Source organism: Malaclemys terrapin, chromosome 4 (genome assembly GCF_027887155.1).
Source record: "Malaclemys terrapin pileata isolate rMalTer1 chromosome 4, rMalTer1.hap1, whole genome shotgun sequence".
In the NCBI taxonomy this organism is placed as follows: Eukaryota; Metazoa; Chordata; order Testudines; family Emydidae; genus Malaclemys; species Malaclemys terrapin.
In genome coordinates, this window is record NC_071508.1 from 133913103 (window position 1) to 133937497 (window position 24395).

Consider the following 24395-nt stretch of genomic DNA (forward strand, 5'->3'; position numbering starts at 1 on the left):
TAAGTCCAATGAAGCTTATGAATATTGAATAGTGCCCCTTCAGGATTCTGGTTTTCTTAAACCAAAGGCAGAACATTATATAAATAAGCCAACATTCCAGCATCTTTTGCTGGAGGGAGAAGGGACTAAATTAACCTTAGTCCGTCAGCCCCACCTATGTCAAGTCCCTTACCAATAGTGCCTTCTTGACCTGGTATCCTTTTCAGGAGTCAGGGCCTCTTATCTGAGGAAGGGTCTCTCCACTTGGGTCAAGGTCCCCACAGTAGTCAAACTATGATGACCCTTCTTCAGAACTGTATATAAATCCTCTCATCTGGGGCTTCTGCTGCTATTTGATTAAGTCCTTCCAGGTTTTGTTGAGACTTGGAATTTATAGTTCCTCCCTTTCTGAGCCTCTCCCACCTAGGACTATTCTTCCTTTGTTTCCTTTCCTAGTGAGCTCCCTCATCAGCTTCCCCAAAGAGCCCTCCACTTGGGGAGTTTCTCTTTCTGCATTTTGGGGACATGGCTTCTCCTAGGAGCCTCTGTTCTCTAGCCAGACCCTTTTTGGGGGGGTAGGTTTGTTTTATCATGCATGGGTGCTCCCTGCCTCTGCCTCCCAGTTATTCAGTGAGTTAACTAGTCCCAAGTGAACCTGAGTTGCCCCATTCCCCCTTGTGGAGCCTGTTATTGGTAGGCAGAGCCCGTGACCCCTTCAGAAGGCCACGTCCATGACTAGATCAGTGTGCAAGTACTTATGTGGGAAAGATTTCTGATAAGAGATGGCTCTTTAATCTAACAGAAAAAGGCATAATGAGATCCTGTGGTTGGAAGCTGAAGCTTGATAAACTGAGAAGAGAAATAAGATGCATTTTTTTTAACAGAGTAATTAACTTTTGGAAAAGTTTGCCTAGGAATATGGTAAATTTTTCATCAGTCAAAGTCTTTAAATCAAGACTGGATATCTTTGTAATATATATGCTATAGTTCAAACTGAAGTTAATGGGCTTGATGCAGAAATATTTGTTTAGGTTCTATGTCCTCTGTTATGCGGGTGATCAGACTAAATTATAAATGGTCCCTTCTGACTTGAAAATGTATTAATCTCTTCAGTCTCTCTTCAGAGGAGTCCTGTCTATGCCCCTCATCTTCTAGCTACTTATTTAAAATCCCACTTTTAGTTCTACTACATCCTTTGAGGTAGGATGACCAGAACAGAACACAGGATTCTCGGTGAGGGTGTACCACTGATTATATAATGGCAGTTTTAGTATCTTTAGTATTATTTTCCATCCCATTCCCTATGCATCCTAATATTTTGCTTGCTTTGGCTTTGCTGCTGTACATTGAGCAGAAAGGTCTTCATTGAACTGTCAGTAGTGATTCCCAGATCTCTTTCCAGAGTTAATACAGTTAATATAGAACTCATTAAGGTATAGTATTAGTTTAGTTTATTCTCACCAATATACATTACTTTATATTTGTCAATACTGAATGAATAATGGCATTGAATACGTACTCTACCTCCAAGGGTAGTCTGATGCCAGCCCTGTTTGACAGTAATAATGCAGGTATTACTGGTTTCAGAGTAGCAGCCGTGATAGTCTGTATCCATGAAAAGAACAGGAGTACTTGTGGCACCTTAGAGACTAACAAATTTATTTTGAGCGTAAGCTTTCATGGGCTACAGCCCATTTCTTCAGAATGGACATTCTATGCATCTTTTATAAATGGGCTGAAGCCCATGAAAGCTTATGCTCAAATAAATTGGTTAGTCTCTAAGGTGCCACAAGTACTCATGTTCTTTTTGCAGGTATTACTGTTCTGCCTAGTGGAACTAGTGGCCAGTGCTGATTATTAGCTACCTACCTTTGCCCCACAAAGTTAATTATTTATAAAAATCTTTAACAGGAATTTTCAGATGTTCAAAACTGCTGTGCTGACTTATAAGGCATGTTAACTTTGGTGATTTACAGATGCTTAAAAAGACACACTTCCAGCCATGAAAATCTTAGTCTAAATTAGAAAAATGTAGAATGTGATATTAACCAGTAAAAGAGGAGGCTAGGAAAAGGAGGAATTGGGGGTTAAAACAAATATACCCGAGTCATATATATGTATATAAATAATTTCTTTTTCTAGGTGCACGAACGTACTGAAGAAATGGATTTTCTGCTATTGGTAGTCCGTAAACTATTGCATACAAATTCACGATTTGTGAAGGCAAGTTTGAATTGCTTTCCACTCTTCTTTTATAGAATAACATTCTCAAGATCAGCTTTACTCGTTTGCATTCTGCACTGCGTATAGTTTTTGAAGAGCTGATATGAAAATAGTGACTCACATTAAGTTAAAATATTATAGAGTTCCTCAGTTCTAGTAAGTTAGTAGGCTAACAGGCATTCTTCTTTGACCAGTATAATGTATTCTAAGATTTTTTTTCTTAATGTTAGGATGGATTAATTTCTAAAATGTGCTTAGGGCTACAGAAAATATAAGATGAATATTTGAGTGGAATTAAATATTGGATGTTGAGGGCAGTGCTTCCGCTTGGATAAATGTGATATTTTTAGACACAAATAAAAAAATATATGGAGATATACCTATCTCATAGAACTGAAAGGGACCCCAAAAGGTCATTGAGTCCAGCCCCCTGCCTTCACTAGCAGGACCAAGTACTGATTTTTGCCTCAGATCTGTAAGTGGCCCCCTCAAGGATTGAACTCACAATCCTGGGTTTAGCAGGCCAATGCTCGAACCACTGAGCTATCCCTCCCCCCCATTTGTTATGTATATTTTCTTTAAATGGAGCAAAATTCTTGAGAAAATAGCAAAAATACAAGTATTATATTACTGTATATATACAAATCTGCTAATACAACTTTACAGTTGAAATTTTCTGTGCACATATGAAGAAATAAGTTTTAGTTTTCTCCTTTGTGCAAATGTAGTGTGCAAAGTCTTGGTGTGGAAATGTTCAATCAAGTCTCTGCTGTTTAAGTCTTAAAAGTGACTTAAATTGCATAGTGGGCTGAGGTAATGACACAGCTCATAGGGTAGTTCTGCCAGCCTAAAACATTTAAGCGTAGCTCAGTGCTGGTTCTAGAAAATTTGGGTCCATGGTTGATGTCAATGCTCCTAATGATTTTACCACTCTGGCTCTATAGCTCCTGTGGTATGGTATCCCACTTAAGTAGTTTGCAGCTGCAGAGGCACTATAGTCAGAGAACTCTTGTTACTAGTAGGTATCAATCATATCTGTGTATGGTCTGATCTTATTAAATCTCTTCTTAATAATCTAGAAGGGAAATAAAGATTAATTCTGAGTTATTGTACTGGGAGGAGTTGCAAACACCTAGTAGACCAGAGAAATATTGCAAAGGGGCCTTGAGAGATTAGAATTTTTAGGCAGAAAGTAACCATGAGACTCAGTTTGGAAAAATGCAAATTGAGACAGTTGGGAAAAATAATATAGGACAAGTTCAGTGAGAGTAGATGTCTCAAAAGTTCAAATGCTGAAGTCGGAGGTTGGCAAATCAGATGAGTTTGAAATGAGAGTTGGAAACAAAGTCAGCTCAGTTTTGAGCTGCAGAGGCATCATGTCACGAAGCAGGAGGTAGTAGTTACTCTGTATAGCTTTGGAAGACAGAAACTGCAATACTGCACTCCCCATCAGCGTTATGCTAAAAGAAAGATATTGTCAAATTGAAAGGGGGTTGGGGAATAGCAGCAAACATGATTAGGGCATTGAAGAGTGTGTGTGAGAGAGAGAGCTAATATAGCTTGACTAAGCAAGTAGTGGGGATGTGGGGGGAAACTAGTTTAAGGTAGTGGTATCCAACCTTTGATCCAAGGTCATTTATGGCCCTTCAGGGAAACTGTTAAAAAGATTGTTTGATCATGAAATATAAATATACTCCTTGAGATGCACCCTATGGGTTTTAAACAGAAGAGTATAAATCAGCCTTGAGGCTAGAGAGCACCAGCTCCTCAACTGGCTGCCACTGCATTGCAACCCCAGAAAAAATTGTGATGTGAGCTGGCAGTTCGCTGAGCAGCTGCTGTATCATTCCTGCTTCAGCAGCTCCCAGGCCGGCTGCCTACTGCATCACAGTGGGAGCGGAATAGTTCTGTTACTCTGTTTCTGTTCTGGGCTATAGGAGCCCTCATAGTGAACTTGACTGATCTTGGCCGAGTGTAGGGGAGCGTCTAGCAAAAGATGACTTCCATCCACTATAATTGCTCAGGGCATCCCAGGAGAGGGAGAAAAAGAAGCTGAGAACTAACAACCATTTGCAGTTCCCTGATTCTCTGAGATCACAGGTTGTTCCAACCTGGGCTAGCAAACTCTCACCATCTGTATGCCAGCTAAGGATAGCTGGAGGAATGTGCACTACAGTCATTTGTTTGGCTTGCCCCGTAAATTTTGTCTCCCACAGGGAGTAGTGTATCTAGGCTGATTATGCTGGCTGTACACTTTTTGATGACTTCCGTGCCAGGGAATTGCCAGCAGGTGACTTGTGGGTGACTTCTGCTTTCTTTGTGCTGCTAAGCAGAACAGGATAGAACATCTGACCCTAAGTATTGATTCCATGGCCCCTTGTCATCTTGAAATACATTCAAGCTTTAGTGTATGTCTTCACTAGCCCCCCCCGCCCCCTCCCAAAAAAACCTAGTGAAAAATCTACATCCCCGAGTGACATATTATGCCAGCCTAATCCCTGCCACTGTTGTTCAGGAAGGTAAAGTTCCTACAGGGACAGAAAACCCAGTGCCGTCGCTGTTGTTTGCATCTATGCTACAGGGTTACAGTGGCATAGCTGTGCCACTGTAGCACCCATAGTGTAGACTTGGCCTTAAAATGATCTAGATATTTTAAAAAATATTTTAGGCAAATGTTAAACTGGGGTATAATTTTCCAAAGAGAGTGATAAGTCCCATCACTTGAGATGCTTAAAACTAGATATTAGTAAATGAATCATAGGGAGTAGTCTTGCCCTTCTGGGGAGGAAGTCTAGGTGACCTGTGTCTCTCGCATTTAAATTTCTCTTTAAATTCACAAAATGTCTGGCATAAACTTTTCTTCTGTTAAGGATTGTGTAGGAATCATAAGCTAAAGAAGAGTTAAATATTCAGTTAGGTTTTCATTCATAGCAATAACTTTGTTCACTCTTTTGAATCTTAGTGTGACGTGATGTGGCTTACTGCTAACATTTAACTAAATTATACAAATTCTTTTTAACAGGTAATCTTGATGTCTGCTACAATTAACTGTAAAGAATTTGCTGACTACTTTGTGGTTCCGATTCGTAACAAACTGTATCCAGCCTACGTGTTCGAGGTGGAAGGCAAGCCCTATGCCATTGAAGAATACTATCTTAATGATTTGAGGCACATTAATTACATCAAGGTATAGTGAACAATATTCTGTTTCCTTTGTTATAACAAGATAGCATTTGGGATGGGCTCTTCAAAAATATGATGCCTAGATAAATTATTAAACTGGTTCTGAAAGTCTAGATACTAATTACAGAATTATGGTGTTACATGAGTCTATACATTCTACCCAGCAACAGACTTTACAGTGGCTTAATGCCTCCACCAATCAGGAAGCAGAATGAGAAGACCTGTGAATTAGTATATAACCCCCCATTCCACCCACTTTTTGTTCTTTGCTTCCTGCGTTCTGGGAACATGGAGTATTGGGTACCTCACTCCTTATGCCGCTCTAAATCTGCCTTCTTTTCCTCCTTATAGTACAAAAACAGTGAAGGTTTTTGTTCAGCAGTGCACTTTTTCTGTAGAGGGTCTCCCTCAGTCTCATGTTATGCTCTGCCCCTGTAGTTATCAGTGGTCTGAGTTTCACCACCACCCTTCCAGTCTGGTTTGCATCATAATGAAGGCACGTTTCATTTTTAGGAACATGGCCCCACATTTCTCATAGTCTCAGCATTATTGTGCTGGAGTCTTAGATCATCTTTTTGGACTTGCAGTTCCAGTAAATGCTGCTATTCCACACATCCTAGTCTGGTGTGACAACCAGATTGGGTAACTTGCATCCCTCAATCTCCTGCTTCCTGCATCATTCCCACCTGCATCTATTTATCTTAGTTTCATACTGCTCCCATCACCATAGTACCCAAACTCCTTCCACCTAAAGTCAATAGCAATGGTACAATTCCTAGTGGGGTTTCTGTAGTTCGTCTCTCCTTTTTTTGGGGGTAAAAACTGGGCTTTTTTGGATGGTTTATTTGTTTGTTAAAGGTTTTTTTTGGTGGGGTGGGAGAGAGAACGTTTAGGTTGTTAGGGGTGTCAATTTGAGAGGGAACCTCTCTATTCCTTCCTGCTATTTCTTTAGGCAAGGAAAACTTTGCAGAACTACGGAGACTTTGGGCTTTCGCTTTCATGTTTTCTAGTAAGTGTGTCAGCATTTGAGATATACAAAAGCTGACTGATTCATCTCCAGCAAGAAGGCCCAACCAACCAACCAGCTTCTGGAAGCAAGTTGATCCCATATTTTTGAGAGACGCTTTCAGAAACAATTTCTGCTTGTTTGGCGAGTGGCCCCATCACTCCTGGTTCTGTGACCTCTGGAGCATCACTTTATACTGTGCTTCACTCCTGTCACGAAGTCTGGTTGTTTTCTGCAACCCACAGTTCTTGGGCTTGACTGCCTAATGTTCAGAAGAGATGGAATTTTAACTTAAGTTTCTTAGGAAGTTGCTAAGTGCCCAACCTAGAGTCAAATGTACAATCAGTTTCAACTGAATACTCATTGATTAAGGCAATTTCACCTTCTGGGTGCTGTAGAGAAGGTGATGATGGACTTAAGGTAAACTCCCTGTAATGTATAGGAACATAGGAATTGCTGTATTTGATCAGACCTGAGATTCATTTGGTCCACTATCTTGTCTGAGAGTGGCCAGTACCAGATGATTTAGAGGAAAATGTAAGAACCCCACTGTAGGCAGATTTTTGGTAATTCCCCTCACCCCCCTTCCTTCCATATTAGTGTCTCATCCTAAACTCTGATAGTTAGAGATGGGTTTAAACCTTGAAGATTGAGGTTAATATCCATTACAAAATATTTGTTGCTACTAACTGTAATAACTCTGGGTTTTCTTGATATCCATGTAAATTTCCAATCCTCCTTTGAATGTTGCTAAATTCTTGGCCTCAGTGACTTCTTGTGGCAATGAGTTCCAGAATCCAGTGGCACATTGTGTGAAAAATTATTTCCTTCTATCAGTCTTGTGCTCCCCAACTTTTAGATTTAATGGAATGTCCCCTTGTTCTTGTGACGGTTCTCAGGATACCCAGGGCTGTGAGTCGCTGTGTTACCCCCCTGACTTCAGCATGAGGAAGTCTTGTGTGCGCTAATTGGGTGTCAACTCCTTGACATCACAAACCTGTTAGCCACTCAAGCACTCTCTTCTGAGGTATTCCAGCCTTACTTTGCTTTGCGGATTAACAGTAGGTGCACCCTAGTCCCCGAGTATTTCTGAAGCGTTCAGCCCCTTATCCACTGAACACAAACAGTGTCCATGTCAGATTGTATCACTGAACTCATGATCAGCACCTTGCTTAACGTCTCAGCATTTAGATATATCTATAGTGAAAACATGAATAAGTTTATCATCAAAGATTCAAGGCTCAAGTGAGTAGTGAGTAAGAATAAGTTTCTCACCCCCTAAGTCAGGGTCAGCAACCTTTCAGAAGTGGTGTGCCGAGTCTTCATTTATTCACTCTAATTTAAGGTTTTGCGTGCCGGTAATACATTTTAACGTTTTTAGAAGGTCTCTCTGTAAGTCTATATTATATAACTAAACTATTGTTGTATGTAAAGTAAACAAGGCTTTTAAAATGTTTAAGAAGCTTCATTTAAAATTTAAATTAAAATGCAGATCGTATCAGTTTAGTGCAGTTGTTCTTAAGTTGGGGTGCAAGATGCCCTTTCTGGGGGTGTAAGACATGCAAGATTTTTTTAGAAGGGAAATAATCGAAAACACAAATTAAGCACGGGCACATAAGTACAGCTACTTTGTTTAATCAAACCTATGTATTTATTAACATTATACATGTTTTAATGATTACTGTAATATACAAACAAAGTTTTCAAGTTTTTAAGGTAATTGTAGTGTAATTTTTGATGAGGGCTGCAGAGCCCTGGGCTGGCTGCTGGTACCCCAGGCCGGCAGGAGGGCCGAGCAGGGCCGGAGGCCCGGACCCCGGCTGGCAGGAGGCCGGGTGGCTGGAACCCCAGACCAGCAGCAAGGTGAGCGGGGCCAGCGGCTGGTCTCCTAGGCTAGCAGCAGGCTGAGCGGGGCTGATGGCCGGGACCCCATCTGGCAAGGGGCTGGCGGCCAGAATCCGGGGCTGGCGGCCAGAACCCCAGACTGACCGTGGGCTGAGTGGCTCAGCCTGCTGCCGGTCTGGGATTCCGTCTGCCGGCTCCTGCCAGCCGGGGTCCCGGCTGCCGGCTCCGCTCAGCCTGCTGCCGGCTGGGGGTTCCGTTCATCTGGGCCGGCGCCGGAACCTCGGCTGCCAGCAGCGTGCCAGTAAAAATCAACTCGCGTGCCATCAGTTGCCGACCCCTGCCCTAAGTCCTCTGGAGCGTTTCAACCAAGGTTGGCTGAGATCCCATTTTCATGAATGTGAGCACTCTGCTCATTTACTTCTTAGGTGTGGGATAAGAGGGTGTCTTCTTTGCCTTTTAGTTATATGCCCAAAGCTCACTGTTTCTACTTAGACATTATAACTACCCATGGCTTGTTTTCCCTGTGTGCTGCTTCCCTGTTGACTTCACACCTTTTTGATATCTTCGTTGTAAATGGGCATCCATTGTGTAAGGTTTTCTGTCAGAAGCTGTTTTTCATCTCTGCTGATGACTCATGCCTTAATGCAAAGCCTTAAGAACAAATTTTCAGTATTATGTCCATTGTCCATAATGCCTCACATGCTATCTGTACATAACCTTTCACAATGATATCAATGGCCATTGTGACCCAGGCTTTTATTTCAGACCTCACATGACATTCTTCAGTGAACCATAATATATGTATCAGAATGAGGACATTCCTGTAACCCCTTGCCAGTTGGCATTAAGGGGTTCTCAAGTCACAGTTCTTGAGTTTGAGAGAGAGAGAACAGAAGCTCTCAGTATACCTTCTCTCCTTTTATCATTAATAAATTTGTCTTCTTTGTAAGGTAAGAAGTCTCAAGATTTTGAATCTCTCAGTGAGTTTTCCCATGCCCTTGATCATTCTCGTTGTTCTTTTCTGACCTCCCTTCCCCTGCCCCCGCTATAGTTCTGTAATATCCTTTTTGAGGAGAGGTGGCCAGTACTGCACACAGTATTTCAGATGTGGCTGAACTATTGATTTATATAAAAGGCATAATTTATCCATATTGTTCAGCATTCTGTTCCTTATCATCTTGTGTACCTGTGGCAGGGTGGATTTAAATCACCAACTGGAAATGTCATTGATTTTAATCAGCTTTGAAAGCTTATGCTCTAATAAATTTGTTAGTCTCTAAGGTGCCACAAGTACTCCTGTTCTTCTATTTGTACTTCAGTTATTCTCTAAAGAAAAGTACATTCTCATTGGTTGATAACCATTAAAGCATGTTTATTTACAACTAAAAAGAGTTTTCACACTAGATTGGTACATTTTTGTGCTGCCTAGGTGGGGTCACTATAAGTACTGTATATAGTCGATCGTAAGCCAGTTCGTTTATAAGCCGATCTCTCCCTCCCCCCCCCCAAGATGGATAAGTAAAATTGGAAAATGTTCATAGGTCGGCAAACTTTGGCTCCCGGGACATCAGGATAAGCCACTGGTGCGGGCCAAGACAGTTCGTTTACCTTGAGCATCCGCAGGCACAGAGGTAAACCTAAGTAAACAAAGTGTCTCAGCGCACCAGCTGCTTACCCGGACGGGCCAGGACAGCAACTGGTGGGGACATTTTTGGTGGGGGGGAGAAGCTGGGGGTCAGGGGAGTAACCCCTGTGACCGCCTGCCACATGACCCCACCCCTAGCCCTGGACCCCACACTCTCCCCATCCCATCACTTCCCACCTTTGCTGGGGTGGGTTTGGGGAGGATGTCTCTGTCCTGGCCGCAGCCTCTTCCGGGGGGCCAGGCTGGGCAGCGCGGCCACAGCCTCCTCTGGCAGGCTGGGCCAGGCGGTGCGGCCACAGCCTGCCAGCCCCGGAGCTGGAGCTGCAGCTGCTTTGGAGGCTGGGGAGAGAGCAGCGTGGCCAGAAGCAGAGAGACTCTGGCCTCGCCTCTTCCCTTCTGGCTGTGCTGCCTCTCCTTGCCCCCTCTGTTGGGGGGGAGGAGCTGTGTCTCACCTCTCCCTCTCTATACCCGTTCATAATCTGACCCCCTTCTCTGATGCTTCCCTTTTTTACTAAAAAAAATTTGGCTTATGAATGAGTATATACAGTATATAAATTTATTTAAGCAATTGTATAGCATAATTTTCAGATTCTTATTAAAAATCTACAATTAATATGTTTAGAAAATGGGGAATTATTGCTTATTAGATAATTATTAGCTCATGACTTGTCAAGCTGCATTAGGATGGTAACTAAAATTTAATTAAAAACACAAAACAGCATATAACATTTTATTTTTATTAAACAAAACAAGCCCTTAATACAGTACATGACCTATTGTGCCATATTTAGAAAGCTTGACCTCAAAAGTTAGATGTTTTTCTCCTGATTCTTTTTTTATATAGAAAAGCAGCCTTTAAATCAAAGGTTTTGACAGATGCCCATGGAGTCATCATATTTATATTTATTTAACTATAAATTTTAAGATATTATAATAAATGTTATGCCTTAGCGTATTTTGTATTAAATTCAGATTTCATTTCAAACAGGTTTATTTTTAAATGGAAAACTTTTTGTAATTCAAATAACAAAATCATTTTTCAACAAAACATCAATTTTTATCCACCATGAACTGTGACCAAAAAGCGGACCATGAGCAGAGGTCTTCATTGAGCTGTTACAATGGTGCTACAGTTGATAAAGGTGTACAAGTAGCTTAAATTTTTCCCTCCAGTGTGCATTACTTTGCATTTATCGACACTGAGTTTCATTTGCCATCATGTTGCCCATTCACCTGCCTTTGTTAGGTCTCTCTCTAGTTTCTCAATCCTTTCTGGTCCTGACTAACCCTAATAACTTTGTCAGCTGGAATTTTTACTACTTCATTACTCATTCCCTCTTTCAGATAATTAACAGATTAACACAGGAACCAGTGTGGAATCTTGCAGCACCTCACTGTTAATCTTTTGGCAGGATGAAAATTGACGGTTTAATCCTACCCTTTGCTTTCTGTCCCCTGTCGAGTTTTTGATTCATGACAAAACTTCGCCTTTCACCCAGTGAATAACTAGCTTTGGATAGTCTCTTTTGTGGAACCTTTTCAAAAGTCTTTTGGAAGTCTAAATAAGTTGTTAATCAGTTCTCCTTTATCCACTACTTTATTGACATGTTCAAAAAATTCTAAGATTAGTGAAATGTCAGTTCCTTTGGAAACTGCTGGTTTGGACCATATCACTCACATCATGACCTAAAATATTTTTTGTTCTTTTCTTAAATTATCATTTTAATCAATTTGCCAGGTACAGATATAACGCTTACTATTCTATAATTCCTCAGAATGGTCCTAGAGACCCCTTAAAATATTGGGACTACTGTAGATTAGCTGCCCTCCAGTTCTTTAGAACAGAGGCCTAATTTACATATTTACATACTGTATTATTGTAATAAGTGCATATTATTATCAGCTCGCCTCTGATACTTATACTCCTTCAGAACCGTGAATGTGTATACTATCTGAGCCTGGGGATGTACTGATTTGTAAATTATCAGTTTGCTGTGCCACCTCTTTTTCTGATGCCTCCAATCTCTGATGGTATTTTTTGTTACCAGAAAAGAGCAGGTTCAGGATAGTGTCTCCCCAGCATCCTTGGCGGACTGTTGCAAAGAAATCACATAGCTTTTCAACAATGACCTTATTTTCCTTCATCTCTCAATTTTTAAACTCTGGTTTTCTAGCAGACCTATTGATCCTTTCACAGACTTTTTGCTTCTGATGTACTCTTTTATTTTTACACCTTTAGCTATTTGCTGTTAAATTTTGAGTCTTCTAATTTCCTGCTGATGTTTCCCTACTCAGGGAAGGGACATTGGTTGCTATTACTGGGTGAAGAGACTATTTTACTCCCTTCTGAAAAGAAAAGGACAAAGACTGAAGGGTTAAAATCCATGTGCATTTTATATAGCAACCTGGTATATGGATTGTGCCAGTTCTTTTCCAGACCCAAAGTCCAGAGTCAGTCAAGAGACCAGAGGCCTAGCAGATAGTGATTAACTAAGAGAAAAGCTGGGGTAAACAGATAACATTGCCTTTGCTAAGATATGCTTGGTCAGTAGAAATGCCAGATGTTGAAGCAATAACTGAATAATTATGTTTCATCCAATGTTTCAGATTGAACAAAGGATCTCTGTTCCTATTGTGTCAGCCTCTTCTGTAGGGAACAGTCTCCCCACAGATCCAACCTTGAGTTTATGAAAATTGGCACATGTCAGTATAAGAGATGGCATCCTTCCACCTCCCTTCCCAGGGACCAATGCCCTGCCTTAAGACATAAAGAAGACAATCTATTGCCATATACTTTCACTGTTTCTTTGCTTTAATCCCTAGGAATGTACCTATTGGACAATCAAAGGAGTTACTCCATTCCTATGGACCCCAAATCAGAATTCAACATATATATTTTATACTAATAACATTTTATCAAAGTATTAATTAAATGATAACTTGCTAACTTGAGACCAGGGGCGGAGCTATCATATAACCTTTTAACCATTGGCTAATATGCTACCTTGTCTTGCTGCAAAACCAACCCCGGGGTGTGGAACTGCCTACCCCATCACTTTCCCCCGCCCATGGAAAATCTATATATTCTATTGTAATCAATTGATAGACAGTGTCTCTGAGCCTAATAAGCAAGGTGACACTCTGCCAGCGCTGTGTGTAATAAACTCCTATGCTTTACCTCTACACGGTGTGGATTTAGGTCCTTCAGATTGAGTGTTGTTAGTTTTGAAAGTGCATATAGATCTCCCTCTCAAATCCATCGACGTATTCCTGAAATTGTTTTCTATCACAGTAACATAGTTGCCATCAACTGCTCTTCCAAGATACAGAGAATTGAGTTTCTTGGTGTCTCTTCCCCTGCACTTTAGGTGTATTCAGCCTATTTTTTTTTCTTCCCCTTCCTTACTGTGGTGTGCTTCATCTTTCTGTAGTTTTTTGTTTGGCTAAAGTTTCAAAAATGGTAAATAGTTTATTTTGAGAGCTGTAGTGAAGGCACAGCCAACAATAAAATCACTATTATCTGTGAGAATGTTTTATGTTCAAAATGATGAAACCCTTACCAGTTGGTCATGTCTCTGGCTAGTTGGTTCTACAAGCTCCACTATAGGTAAATTCTCCTCTGAGGTAATTCTGCATTCTCTGTCCTGCCTGTAATGGTTGCTGCTGAATGGGATGGGAAAAGGAAGGAAGATTACTTACTGATCTTGTTTGTTGTGATAGTCTCTTCTTTCATCTTTCTTGTCTCCCATCAGAGATTGTTGCTTGAAATATTTTCTTCTAAGTTTTTATCTATTTTCCTGCTTTGGAAGCTTTCTTACTGAGAAAATGGGTGGACTAGGGTTTATGTACCACCTATGATGGATTTTTTTGCTTCTTGCTTTCTAATTGGTGGAGCCATCATGCTGTCTACAAAGGATTTTGCTGGGCAGGATGTGAGAAGAGAAGACTAATGAAAACAAGTACCTGTGAGTAATTGCATTATTTAAAAGCCAGATAGTGTGTGCTTTTTTTTTTTTTTTTTTTTACAGTATGCTTGTAATAAAGATGACTTAATTGTCACAGACTCCCCTCCATCTGGGTTTGAATGAGCATAGTTGCAATGAGACGGTATTTGAAACTAATCCATATTATATGTGCAAGAGTAACTTTTCCTTCTATGTATTGCTATCACAGTGAACAAAACAATATTTTTTGGTAAAAGCAATTATGGTAAGTTAACTAGAAGCTCAATGCTATATTATTCCATGGCTTCTGTCTCTTGTAAGAGGATATGAGACATCCACATTTACAGATAATTCCTTACTGTGGATCAGATTGTGGCCCATCCTGCATGCACTTACCATGAGTAGCAGCAAAGACGGGAGAGAAAGCCTCATAGAGCCCTGTTTCACCAACTCCAGGCGGGCAGGGAAGAGGAGGGTGATGGGGAAGAGTCGTGGCTTCCACTCCTGACATCCTGGCCAGCACAGCTATGGTGGTGTACAAGGCGACATCTGCTGCACAGCGTAAGGCTTGTGGAGAGTACTTTCCATCCAGAGCAGGGAGAAACTGGAAGATAGTGTGTGACTGAATTGCATTCTGCTCCCCAGTCTGCTCCTGAGGCTGCACAACACTTTATTCACTGCACTTGTGACAAAGCCACAACTGACCCATTTCCGAATTTTCTGTGTACTGGATGAACACTTTTGTAATTTGATCTAGAGCAGTTCTTGCGTCTTTCAATGGGGTTTTAGAAGGAAGACTGATCTGAGGTGATTTTAGACGTGACTATTTGGAGTACCTATATGAAATGAGCATTTACGGCTGCAAACTTTTCTATCTCAAACTACGCACGGCATTGTAACCCACTCACGTGGAACAGCAAATTTGCTGAGAAAGCTGTAAGGCTTGACTTAGGCTGTATAACCTTTACTTTAGACTGAGTCCCCTTGTTGTTTAGCTGTCTCATTAAATATTCATGAAGAGTTTGTGTTTAGGTATTAGCATGAATGACCCAGAAAATGCATGGTAATATACTAGACTGTAAAGAACATTTATGGTACAGTGAGTGAATGATATACAGATAATTGAACCTCCTTTCTAAAATTTGGGCTCAGATACTAGAACACCATAAATGTATCTATTCACGAAATCACAGAGGCTTTTTATTTCAAATTTGTAACTCCTTAAAGGGGCTAGTGAAGCCACAAAGATTCAACTGGCAGTCTTAATAAAAAGTAACTGTCATTTGACATCCCCCTGGAAGGGACCTCGAAAGGTCATCGAGTACAGCCCCCTGCTTTCACTAGCAGGACCAAGTTTAAGGCCAGAAGGGGACCACCAATACTACCCAGCATCCACACACTAAACCAAAAACTGAAATTAGACCAAAGCATTACAGCCCTCAGGAGATTAAAGTATAATGTGCTACATGCAGAGAATAAAAGGGAAGGTGGTACATCAGTGCCTCAGGCTCCTGCAGTAATAGGAAATTGATTGAGATGTACCCAGATGAGCTTAGCAAGAGACTGTGCCCCATGCAGCGGAAGATGGAGAACCCCCCAGGTCATTGCTAATCGGAGAGGTGGAGTACATACAGCGCTGCGAGAGAGAGCTCTCGCAGCGCTGGTGGCGCGACTACACTTGCGATTCACACCGCTGCCATGGCAGTGCTGCGAAGTCCCGAGTGTAGCCAAGGCCATAGCCTTTGTTTTGCTAGGCTAAACAAGCCAAGATTTTAGCCTCCTCTCATCAGATAGGCTCTCTATTCCTCTGGTCATCCTAATAGATCTTCTGTGCCTCTGTTCTAGTTTGAATTCATCTTTCTTGAACATGGGTGACCAAGTTGTAAACAGTATTCCAGATGATGTCTAATCAGTGCCTTGTACCAGGGAATTAATACTCCTCTATCTCTACTGGAAATGCCTTGTTTAATACATCTAGAATTGCATTAGCCTTTTTCGCAGCCATCTCACATTGGTGGCTCATAGTCATCTTGTGATCAACCAACACACCAGGTCTCTTTCTTCCTCTGTCACTTTAAAATGATTAACCCTTATAGCAGAAAGGGTGTTGATGTGGGAGAAGGATAATTAACCATAAAAAGTTATTAAACATTTCTGATAAGCAGAATCCTCAAGTGCCACAAACCTCAGTAGCAGCCCAGTGTGAATTTTTCTAACCTGTTGCATCATTCATAATTAGATTTTAAGTTTCTAAAGGGCATGGTACATCTCATTTGCTTTATAATGGTGTTAGCACACATCATCGCCATCATCACAAATCCCAAAGGGATGTAGTCTCCTTGCAGATCAAGTGGATCAAGCCAGCCAGATCAATCTGTAGCAAGGTCCTTCTTGTGGTCTCACTGGTTGTTCAGTTTATGTCCATCTTTGGCAATCTTATTATGCCACTGAAGTTTTTGGTGGCAGCACGATCACCAGCCATGTAGTGGCATTCCTTGGTAAACACTTTATAATGTATTGACCTTCCTATTAGTGTCCATTCCCAGAAAGCCTATGAAACTGAACCAGTGCTGATGGAGGGTTCAGCTGTGAACATTCTCCATTACTAAAACAACAAGGAGTCTGGTGGCACCTTAAAGACTATAACAGATTTATTTGGGCATAAGCTTTCGTGAGTAAAAACCTCACTTCTTCAGATGCATAGAGTGAAAGTTACAGATGCAGGCATTATATACTGACACATGGAGAGCAGGAAGTTACTTCGCAAGTGGAGAACCAGTGTTGACAGGGCCAGTTCAGTCAGGGTGGATATAGTCCACTCCCAATAATAGATGAGGAGGTGTCAATTCCAGGAGAGGAAAAGCTGCTTCTGTAATGAGCCAGCCACTCCCAGTCCCTATTCAAGCCCAGATTAATGGTGTTAAATTTGCAAATGAATTTTAGTTCTGCTGTTTCTCTTTGAAGTCTGTTTCTGAAGTGCTTTTGTTCAATGATAGTGACTTTTAAATCTGTAATAGAATGACCAGGGAGATTGAAGTGTTCACTTACTGGCTTATGTATGTTACCATTCCTGATGTCCGATTTGTGTCCATCTATTCTTTTGCAGAGGGACTGTCCGGTTTGGCCAATGTACATGGCAGAGGGGCATTGCTGGCACATGATGGCATATATAACATTAGTGGATGTGCAGGTGAATGAGCCCTTGATGGTGTGGCTGATGTGGTTGGGTCCTGTGATGGTGTCGCCAGAGTAGATATGGGGACAGAGTAGGCAACGAGGTTTGCTACAGGGATTGGTTCCTGGGTTGGTGTTTCTGTGGTGTGGTGTGTAGTTGCTGGTGAAACTATTCTCCATTACTGATCATGTTCTGCCACTTAATATAGAGAAACTGAGTCAAAAACATCCACTTGCTGTTCTTCTGCTTTCCTCATCACCCGTGTTTCACTGGTGTACCAGAGTTGGTATAATTCTTATTTTGTAGCTCCACAGCTTCATAGCAAGCTAGATGTCACTACATCTCCTTGGAGGCCACTGAAGGGCCTGAAACTGGCAGCATCCACTGCTGTACAAATGTCCACACCCTTTGAGCATCCTTAAGCCTTGTCTATGCCACCTAAAAGGTATTTGGTAGTTGCCACTTGCTCAATATCCTGTTCAGAGAAGTTAATACCAAGCTGATTACAATCTGAAGTTGAAGGTTGCTTGAAGATAATGGTTTTATCTTGATTACTAAACAGACCATTGCACTGTTCTTCTTGCCTGACCAGATCAGCCATCAGAATCCGTGATTCACCAAACCGAGCCAACAAGACAATGTTATAGGTATATGCAAGATCTCAAAGCAGAGTGGTGGTCTGCTCAGTGCCACCAACAAGTGCATCCTCAAACTTACCCATCAGCTACAGTGCTGATATTGAACAACAATGGTGAACAGAACACAGCCTTCCTGAACTCATATGGAAATAGGAAACCATGCTATGGATCAGCTATTGAATTGAACACAGCTGTTTGTTCCACTATAGACCCGTTCTGTCAATGATACTGTCTTCTCAGGGACACTGCGTCGCCTCATCAGACCTGCAACTTGTTCAGCGTACTGAATCAAAGGCCTGATGGAAGTCTATAAAGTGCTTTGCAAAGTTTATTTAATTAATCCATCTTCTCAAAAAGCTGCCGTAAGGTAAAGATCTGTGAAATGAGATCTAAAGCTGCACTGAATATCCCAGCCTTTGCCATGAAGTGCATCCTTGATTCGAGACATTAACACAAAAGCCAAGAGCTTCTCTGGGACTGACAACAGCGTAATACCTCTGTAGTTGCTACATTTGGGTTTATCGCCCTTTTTAAACAGAGGCAGAATAACAAATTCCTTCCAGTCACTGGGAATTATATTCATGGCCCAGATGGCCTGGAAGAGGCTATGCAGCAATGGTATGACAATATTCTCACCTGTGTTCATCAACTCAGGGATAAAGTTACAAATCCCTGTTGCCTTCCCAGACTTCAGCTTATGGAGTGCGATCCACTTGGTTGAAGGAAGGAGTCTGATGGAACTTCCTGCCCCATTTCAAATGGAAGAGGGACTGCAGGTGACAGACAATTGAGGAGAGTTTTTTTAAATGAACTTCCTATCTGTGCAACGGATCTTGTAGACTCTGGCTGATGCTGCTATCCCAATTCTTTACTGGACAAACTGGTGCCGTCTCCGCTCGCAAACATCTCAACATTGAATAAGGGCTGCAGAGATTGTGCCTGGTGGCAGCATGTTCTAAACTGGCTTCCTGAGTCAACCCCCAGGTTTCCATATCTTTTCTTACATAATGCCTTGGTGACATTCCAAAGTCTAATCCATTTCACTTTTGCTTTTTCTTCTTGACAAATGTTTCTTTAAAGACTTGAATTGTAGCCTCGCTGTTTTTCTTACCCCCAACTGCAGTGAGTGTCTCCATCCTCCCTGATCCATAGATATTTGAAGGGCTGAGGCCCCGGCACTGAGCTGGCAATAGTCAGCACTGATGACTTGAATTACAGTAATGCTGTTCCTCATCAGATGACAGAGGAAGTGAGGCTTAAGTCTCTAATGCTTCGGCAGCCTTAAGCCATTCAGAATGGAAAGCTGTCTGAGAGCTCAGCTCTAATAAGAGCTTTTGATTGAATTGGACTAATTAGCTGGCTGTCATCGAAGTGGAAGGTGCACTTTTGTCAGCAGAAGCCGATGGTTGGTGTCAAGTTCACCACCTCTGCAAACTCAGACATCCATGACTGTTGACTGTCAGTGATTGTTAAAAGGACATGATCAATAACAATCCTAGTGAAACCCTCTGGGCTGTACCAGGTCTGCCTGTGAATCTTTGAGCGACAGAAAAGTGATGATATTGGACACAAATTGGGATTATTCCGAGCGCAGCATTGTGGTACAAGGCTTTGTTGAAACATTTGTAAGGAAACTTACACTTGAGTGTCCTGTTTAACCCTATTGCATTAATTTATAGTGGCAAGGTGTGAGATGAGATTAGGAAACATTATAGGTTAACAAGCTATTTGGGATAAAATGGAAAGCCTGTTTCTGGACCTCAGTACAGTGGTAGTCTAGACCAGGGGTGGCCGAACTTAGTGACCCTCCGAACCACATATGGCAATCTACAGAATTTCGAGAGCTGGAGTGCGCCTGCTGGGGTTCGGGGCTTCTTCCCTGGGACAGGCACCTGCCAGGGCTCAGGGCTGAAACCCCACTCCTGCTGAAGCCCAGAGCCCCGGCAGGTGTGCCCTACGGGGCTGATGCCCTGAGACCCCCGCCCCCACTGGGCAGAAGCCCCTACCTCCCACCCTGCTGCAAGGCAGACGTCCCAAGCTTTCCCTAAAGTCTGGTAGGTGGAGAATGGAGGGGGCATGTGGGGGGCTCTGCAAGCCGCACTTTAACTGTAAAAGAGCCACATTCGGCTCATGAGCCACAGTTTGGCCACCCCTGGGCTGGACCTTACTACAGGGATAGCCATTCTAAAAATAACTAGGACGTGGAAACTATCCATCAGACAAACTTGATTAATTGAAGCTATTCATATAATGCCCATCGAGTGACACACAATGCAGAAAATTGATGAATTAATACAACTATAGTATATCTGATTCCGTTACAGTTTGTACAATATCAAAGGATAAAGCCTATAGAAAAAGGAAAGGACCAGACAATTTGTAAGAGGGTTAAAAGAAAGATTTAATTGACTAAATTAGTCAAATATTTATTTCTCTTGAACACAGTGACTACCAAAGAAACTAATAGATTCCTGCAGCCATCAAAGTTCTGATGCATCAGAAAAAGCCTGCAAGAAATGTATTATAACAATGTCCTGTCAGCATTCATATATTTAGCAGTGACATGTTGGCTCAAATGGACAGCATGGAAGAGATTATGTAATTTCTGATGTCTTTGAAAGATTCTTGATGATAGGTGGCAACAAAAAGATAACTGGGAAGTTCACAGAGAAGTCTGTCTATCAAGTTGCATTTATCAAAGTTGTGGCAATTTATAGGTCAGTTACCACACCTTTCAATCCAAAGATTGTGAACGGATGGGGGGAGGGAGGGGCAGCTACTTAAGATGGGTTCTTTTTTTTTTTTTTTTAAAGCATTTTGATTACTCCCCCTATCGCACATGGCCTTTCAGCTTTAATTCTCCTGATTTTGTTTATTTCTTACTGTTCTGCTCTTTTTTCCTCCTGGCTACAGCCATTCTTTGCTTAGTAGGGAGGAACAAACATGATGGTACAGGCAGTTGTATTTGTACCTTAGGGCTACTCAAAAGCACACACACAACCTCTTGATTTTTATACGAGCAGGAGAAAAATAGGAAAGGAATTGTGAAGTTGTAGTTAACTGGCCTCATTGCACAGCTTTGTGAGAAATACAGGCTTGGAAATTATCTTCAGGTTATAGATGGCAATGTTTATTAAGAGGGTGAGCAAAGGAAAGGCTTATGGAGAGAAGGGAACTGGAAGTTTTGGTAGCCAAATAGAAATGGAAGTGTATGTTCTGAGACATCAACATGATGTACGGTAACATTTAGTACTGCCATACCACAACAGAAGTCCATCTATTACATTATCGTACTTCTGACAGTGACAAGTACCAGATACTAAAGAGAAGTTGCCAGTTGCTTTTGAAAATCCCATCCATACTAAATTTGGATTAGGAGCCTAAGGCTCCTATTTTTGCAAATTTTGGTCTGAGTGTATAAAATGTGCAGTAATTTTCTTAATGGATTGAAAGCCTAAATAACATTAAAGTAATTATCTTTTGAAGTGACACAATTTATGATTTTAATAAATACAACTTTAGCTCCTGATGCTACACTTCTTCACATTAGTTCCATGAGTAACTTAATTTATCAGCATAGCACTTATAATTTAATTCATTATAAGTTTTAATCTAAAATTGCAGTAGCATAAATCTTCAAATTAATTTTACAAAGCCTCAACCTGATTTAAAATCAATAATTTAAAAAAAATAGGATGACTTAAATCACGTCTTACATCACCTTGATTTAAATCAGTCCACATTGGTTTCCTAAAACCCATCTGTTACTTGTTTGTGTATGCCCTGAAATATGAGGCTTTATATTCCTTCATTTAAAAAAAAACCCCTCTAATGTAACTGACTGTTCTTATTATCTGGATAAATGTCTGATCCTTTTTTGAATCCAGCTAATCTCTTTGTTTGAATGATACTTTGACAATCAATGAGTTCCACAGGTGGTGGTTGTTGGTTGGTGTGTGTGTGTGTGTGTGTGTTTTTTAAATTATATATACATATACCTGTTTCCTTTAATCAAATTCAATTTAAACATCTTTTCAAATTAATTAAATGTTCCCTTGTTCTTGTATCATGGGAGGGTAAATAGGCAGGCCCAGTTGACCATCTTTATATTCAGTATTTTGTGTACCTCTATCCTGTCCCCGCTTATAATAGCTCTTATGGTTTGGATAGGCGTATGCTCTTGGGATCTGATGTATACATAGTCTTCTTCTATCATTTTCTTCTGGAGGAGGGAGGAAAAGAGTTGGTCAGAGAAAGGGAAGTTACTTCTTCATAATATGTGCTTGTGCTTCCCAGTTGTGAGAGGTTTTACAGAGGTGATGCTAGTCTTTCATGACTGTAGGAAGGCATAAGGCATGATTTAGTTTAATTTCCTGAGGGCAGTATTTTTCCATTCTGTTGGCACATTCTTCAAGTATTTTATAAATTTGTTAGATGTTTACTTAATGACAGGTTTCAGAGTAGCAGCCGTGTTAGTCTGTATCCGCAGAAAGAAGAACAGGAGTACTTGTGGCACCTTAGAGACTAACAAATTTATTAGAGCATAAGCTTTCGTGGACTACAGCCCACTTCTTCGGATGCATATAGAATGGAACATATATGTTAGTCTCTAAGGTGCCACAAGTACTCCTGTTCTTCTTTTTGTAGATGTTTACTGTGTATTTAACTGGACCATTATTTTATTGATCATATGTGCTTGTATATCAGCTTCAAGAGATTGATAAACTGCAGGGTGTGATGGGGAAAGAGAAGAAAGAAATCAGCGTAAACACAAACTTCAAAAGGTTAGCTTACAGCCCTCCTGGAACATTTGGAATATTAATATATTCAAGATGCTGAATACAGTTCCATTCTTATGTACAGTAACAGTCTCTCCAAAGATTGACTCTGACAGGACTTTTGCTCCTGGGTGTTAGGTCGTTGGTACTAGGCCAGTGGAACTCCTTCTCGCAAAGATTTTTTTACTATAGATGGCAGTGGGCAATAAATAAGCCAGTGCCCATGCAGAGCATAAACACTACCCTCTAAATGTTCCAGGCAGTTCCTTTTTAAACGTGGCGAGTGAAGGTGCTTCCTGTCAGTTCACTTCTGTGTTTCTCAGACTACTCATGATATAAGGCTACATCTACATTTGGAACTAGGGGTGTGATTCCTGGCTCATGTAGACATGCTCACACTAGCTCTCGTTGAACTAGTGTAGCGATGGTAACACGGGCAGTGGTAAGTGGTGGCATGGGCTAGCTGGCCTGAATACAAACCCACCTAGACCCCATGGATACATACTTGATTAAACTAGCCTGTGCTGATGCTCGTTGCTCCCTGTGCTGCTCCAGCTTTACTACCACCTTCAGCATGCTAACTCAACGAGAGATAACATGAGTATGTCTATAAGAGCTGGGAATCGCATCCCTAACTTGAAGTGTAGACATGTAGTCTTCATGTCACATCAGTGGCACATAGTGGCTTCTTTCAGTCTCGTACTATTATATTTTGAGATGTTAGCTGGAGCGTTGTAGTGCATTTTGTAAGCAGCTGGACACTAAAAAGCCCGCACTGCCACCTGCCTTTTTTCTTCGTTGTTTCTAATGAGTAACTTAAGAATTAGCACCTTTCCTTTGAAAAACGTTGTTGTGTACATTATTTGCAGTGAAAGCTTTATCATTTGAAGTTTTGTGTGAGAAACTGTACACCTCTACCCTGATATAACGCTGTCCTTGGGAGCCAAAAAATCTTACCGCGTTATAGGTGAAACCGCGTTATATCGAACTTGCTTTGATCCACCGGAGTGCGCAGCCCCGGAGCACTGCTTTACCACGTTATATCCGAATTCGTGTTATATCAGGTCGCATTATATCGGGGTAGAGGTGTATTTGGCAAAAGTTAAATAATGAAGTCCCTCCTTATTTCTTTTTATGGGGGTGACTCTTTTGTGTGTGTTTGGATTGAATTTCTAGAATCCAGATGTCAGGCCGTGAAGCGTATATATCAAAATCAGGTCTGTTTTTTTGATGGGTTACTTCAGACAGCTATGTTAGCACTTATGGATTTTATTCACTGTCACATAGTTAGCTTTTTTATGGGCTGTGTGGCAGTCTTGTCATGTTGAGGAATAGCAAAGGGAGCTACAGTAGCTCTAACAAAGTGAAAAGACAAATTTGAAAGCTGTTCAAGCAGAGAGAATTCAAAAAGCAACATCTTAGACTCAAGCAGCCAGGGGAGAGCAAGTCCTAATTGAACATAAAGTCCACTAAGAAAGGTACAACTTCATACCAAAGCCATTGAAATTAAGTTTATTAAAAAAAATCACTATACCCCTACATTTCAAGAAGCTAAATAAACCTCAATGGAAAAGATAAATTCTTCAAGTCCTAGTTACAGCATTCACATTAAATGAACTTGTTGAATAATAGAAAGTTCATGCAGCATTTGCTTGTGTCCTGATGTGACTGTTCAGTCTGAATTTTTTTTTTTAATAATCCTAGTTTTATGCTGGTAGAAGTGAAATAGAATGTGGACAAGTGATAAATATGTCCTTACTCGGTCGAAATGACAGACTGGACCTCTACATAGAGTGTTTCCGCAGACGTGCACAGGCTGAAATTGTGGACAAACAACATCACTTGTCCCATAACCTCAGCCGTACAGAACGCAATGCCATCCACAGCCTCAGAAACAACTCTGACATTATCATCAAAGGGGCTGACAAAGGAGGTGCTGTAGTCATAATGAACAGGTCAGATTATGAACAGGAGGCTGC

General features: G+C 41.2%; 1 protein-coding gene across 1 annotated transcript in view; it reads left to right on the forward strand.

Moving 5' to 3' along the window:
- Nucleotides 1–24395, forward strand: part of TDRD9 (tudor domain containing 9) — a 164681-nt gene that overhangs the window by 47893 nt on the left and 92393 nt on the right. Inside the window, exons 6-7 of the mRNA XM_054024976.1 lie at nt 2122–2202; nt 5225–5389. Of these exons, the coding sequence (XP_053880951.1) occupies nt 2122–2202; nt 5225–5389 (246 nt within the window). The remainder of the gene's footprint in view (nt 1–2121; nt 2203–5224; nt 5390–24395) is intronic.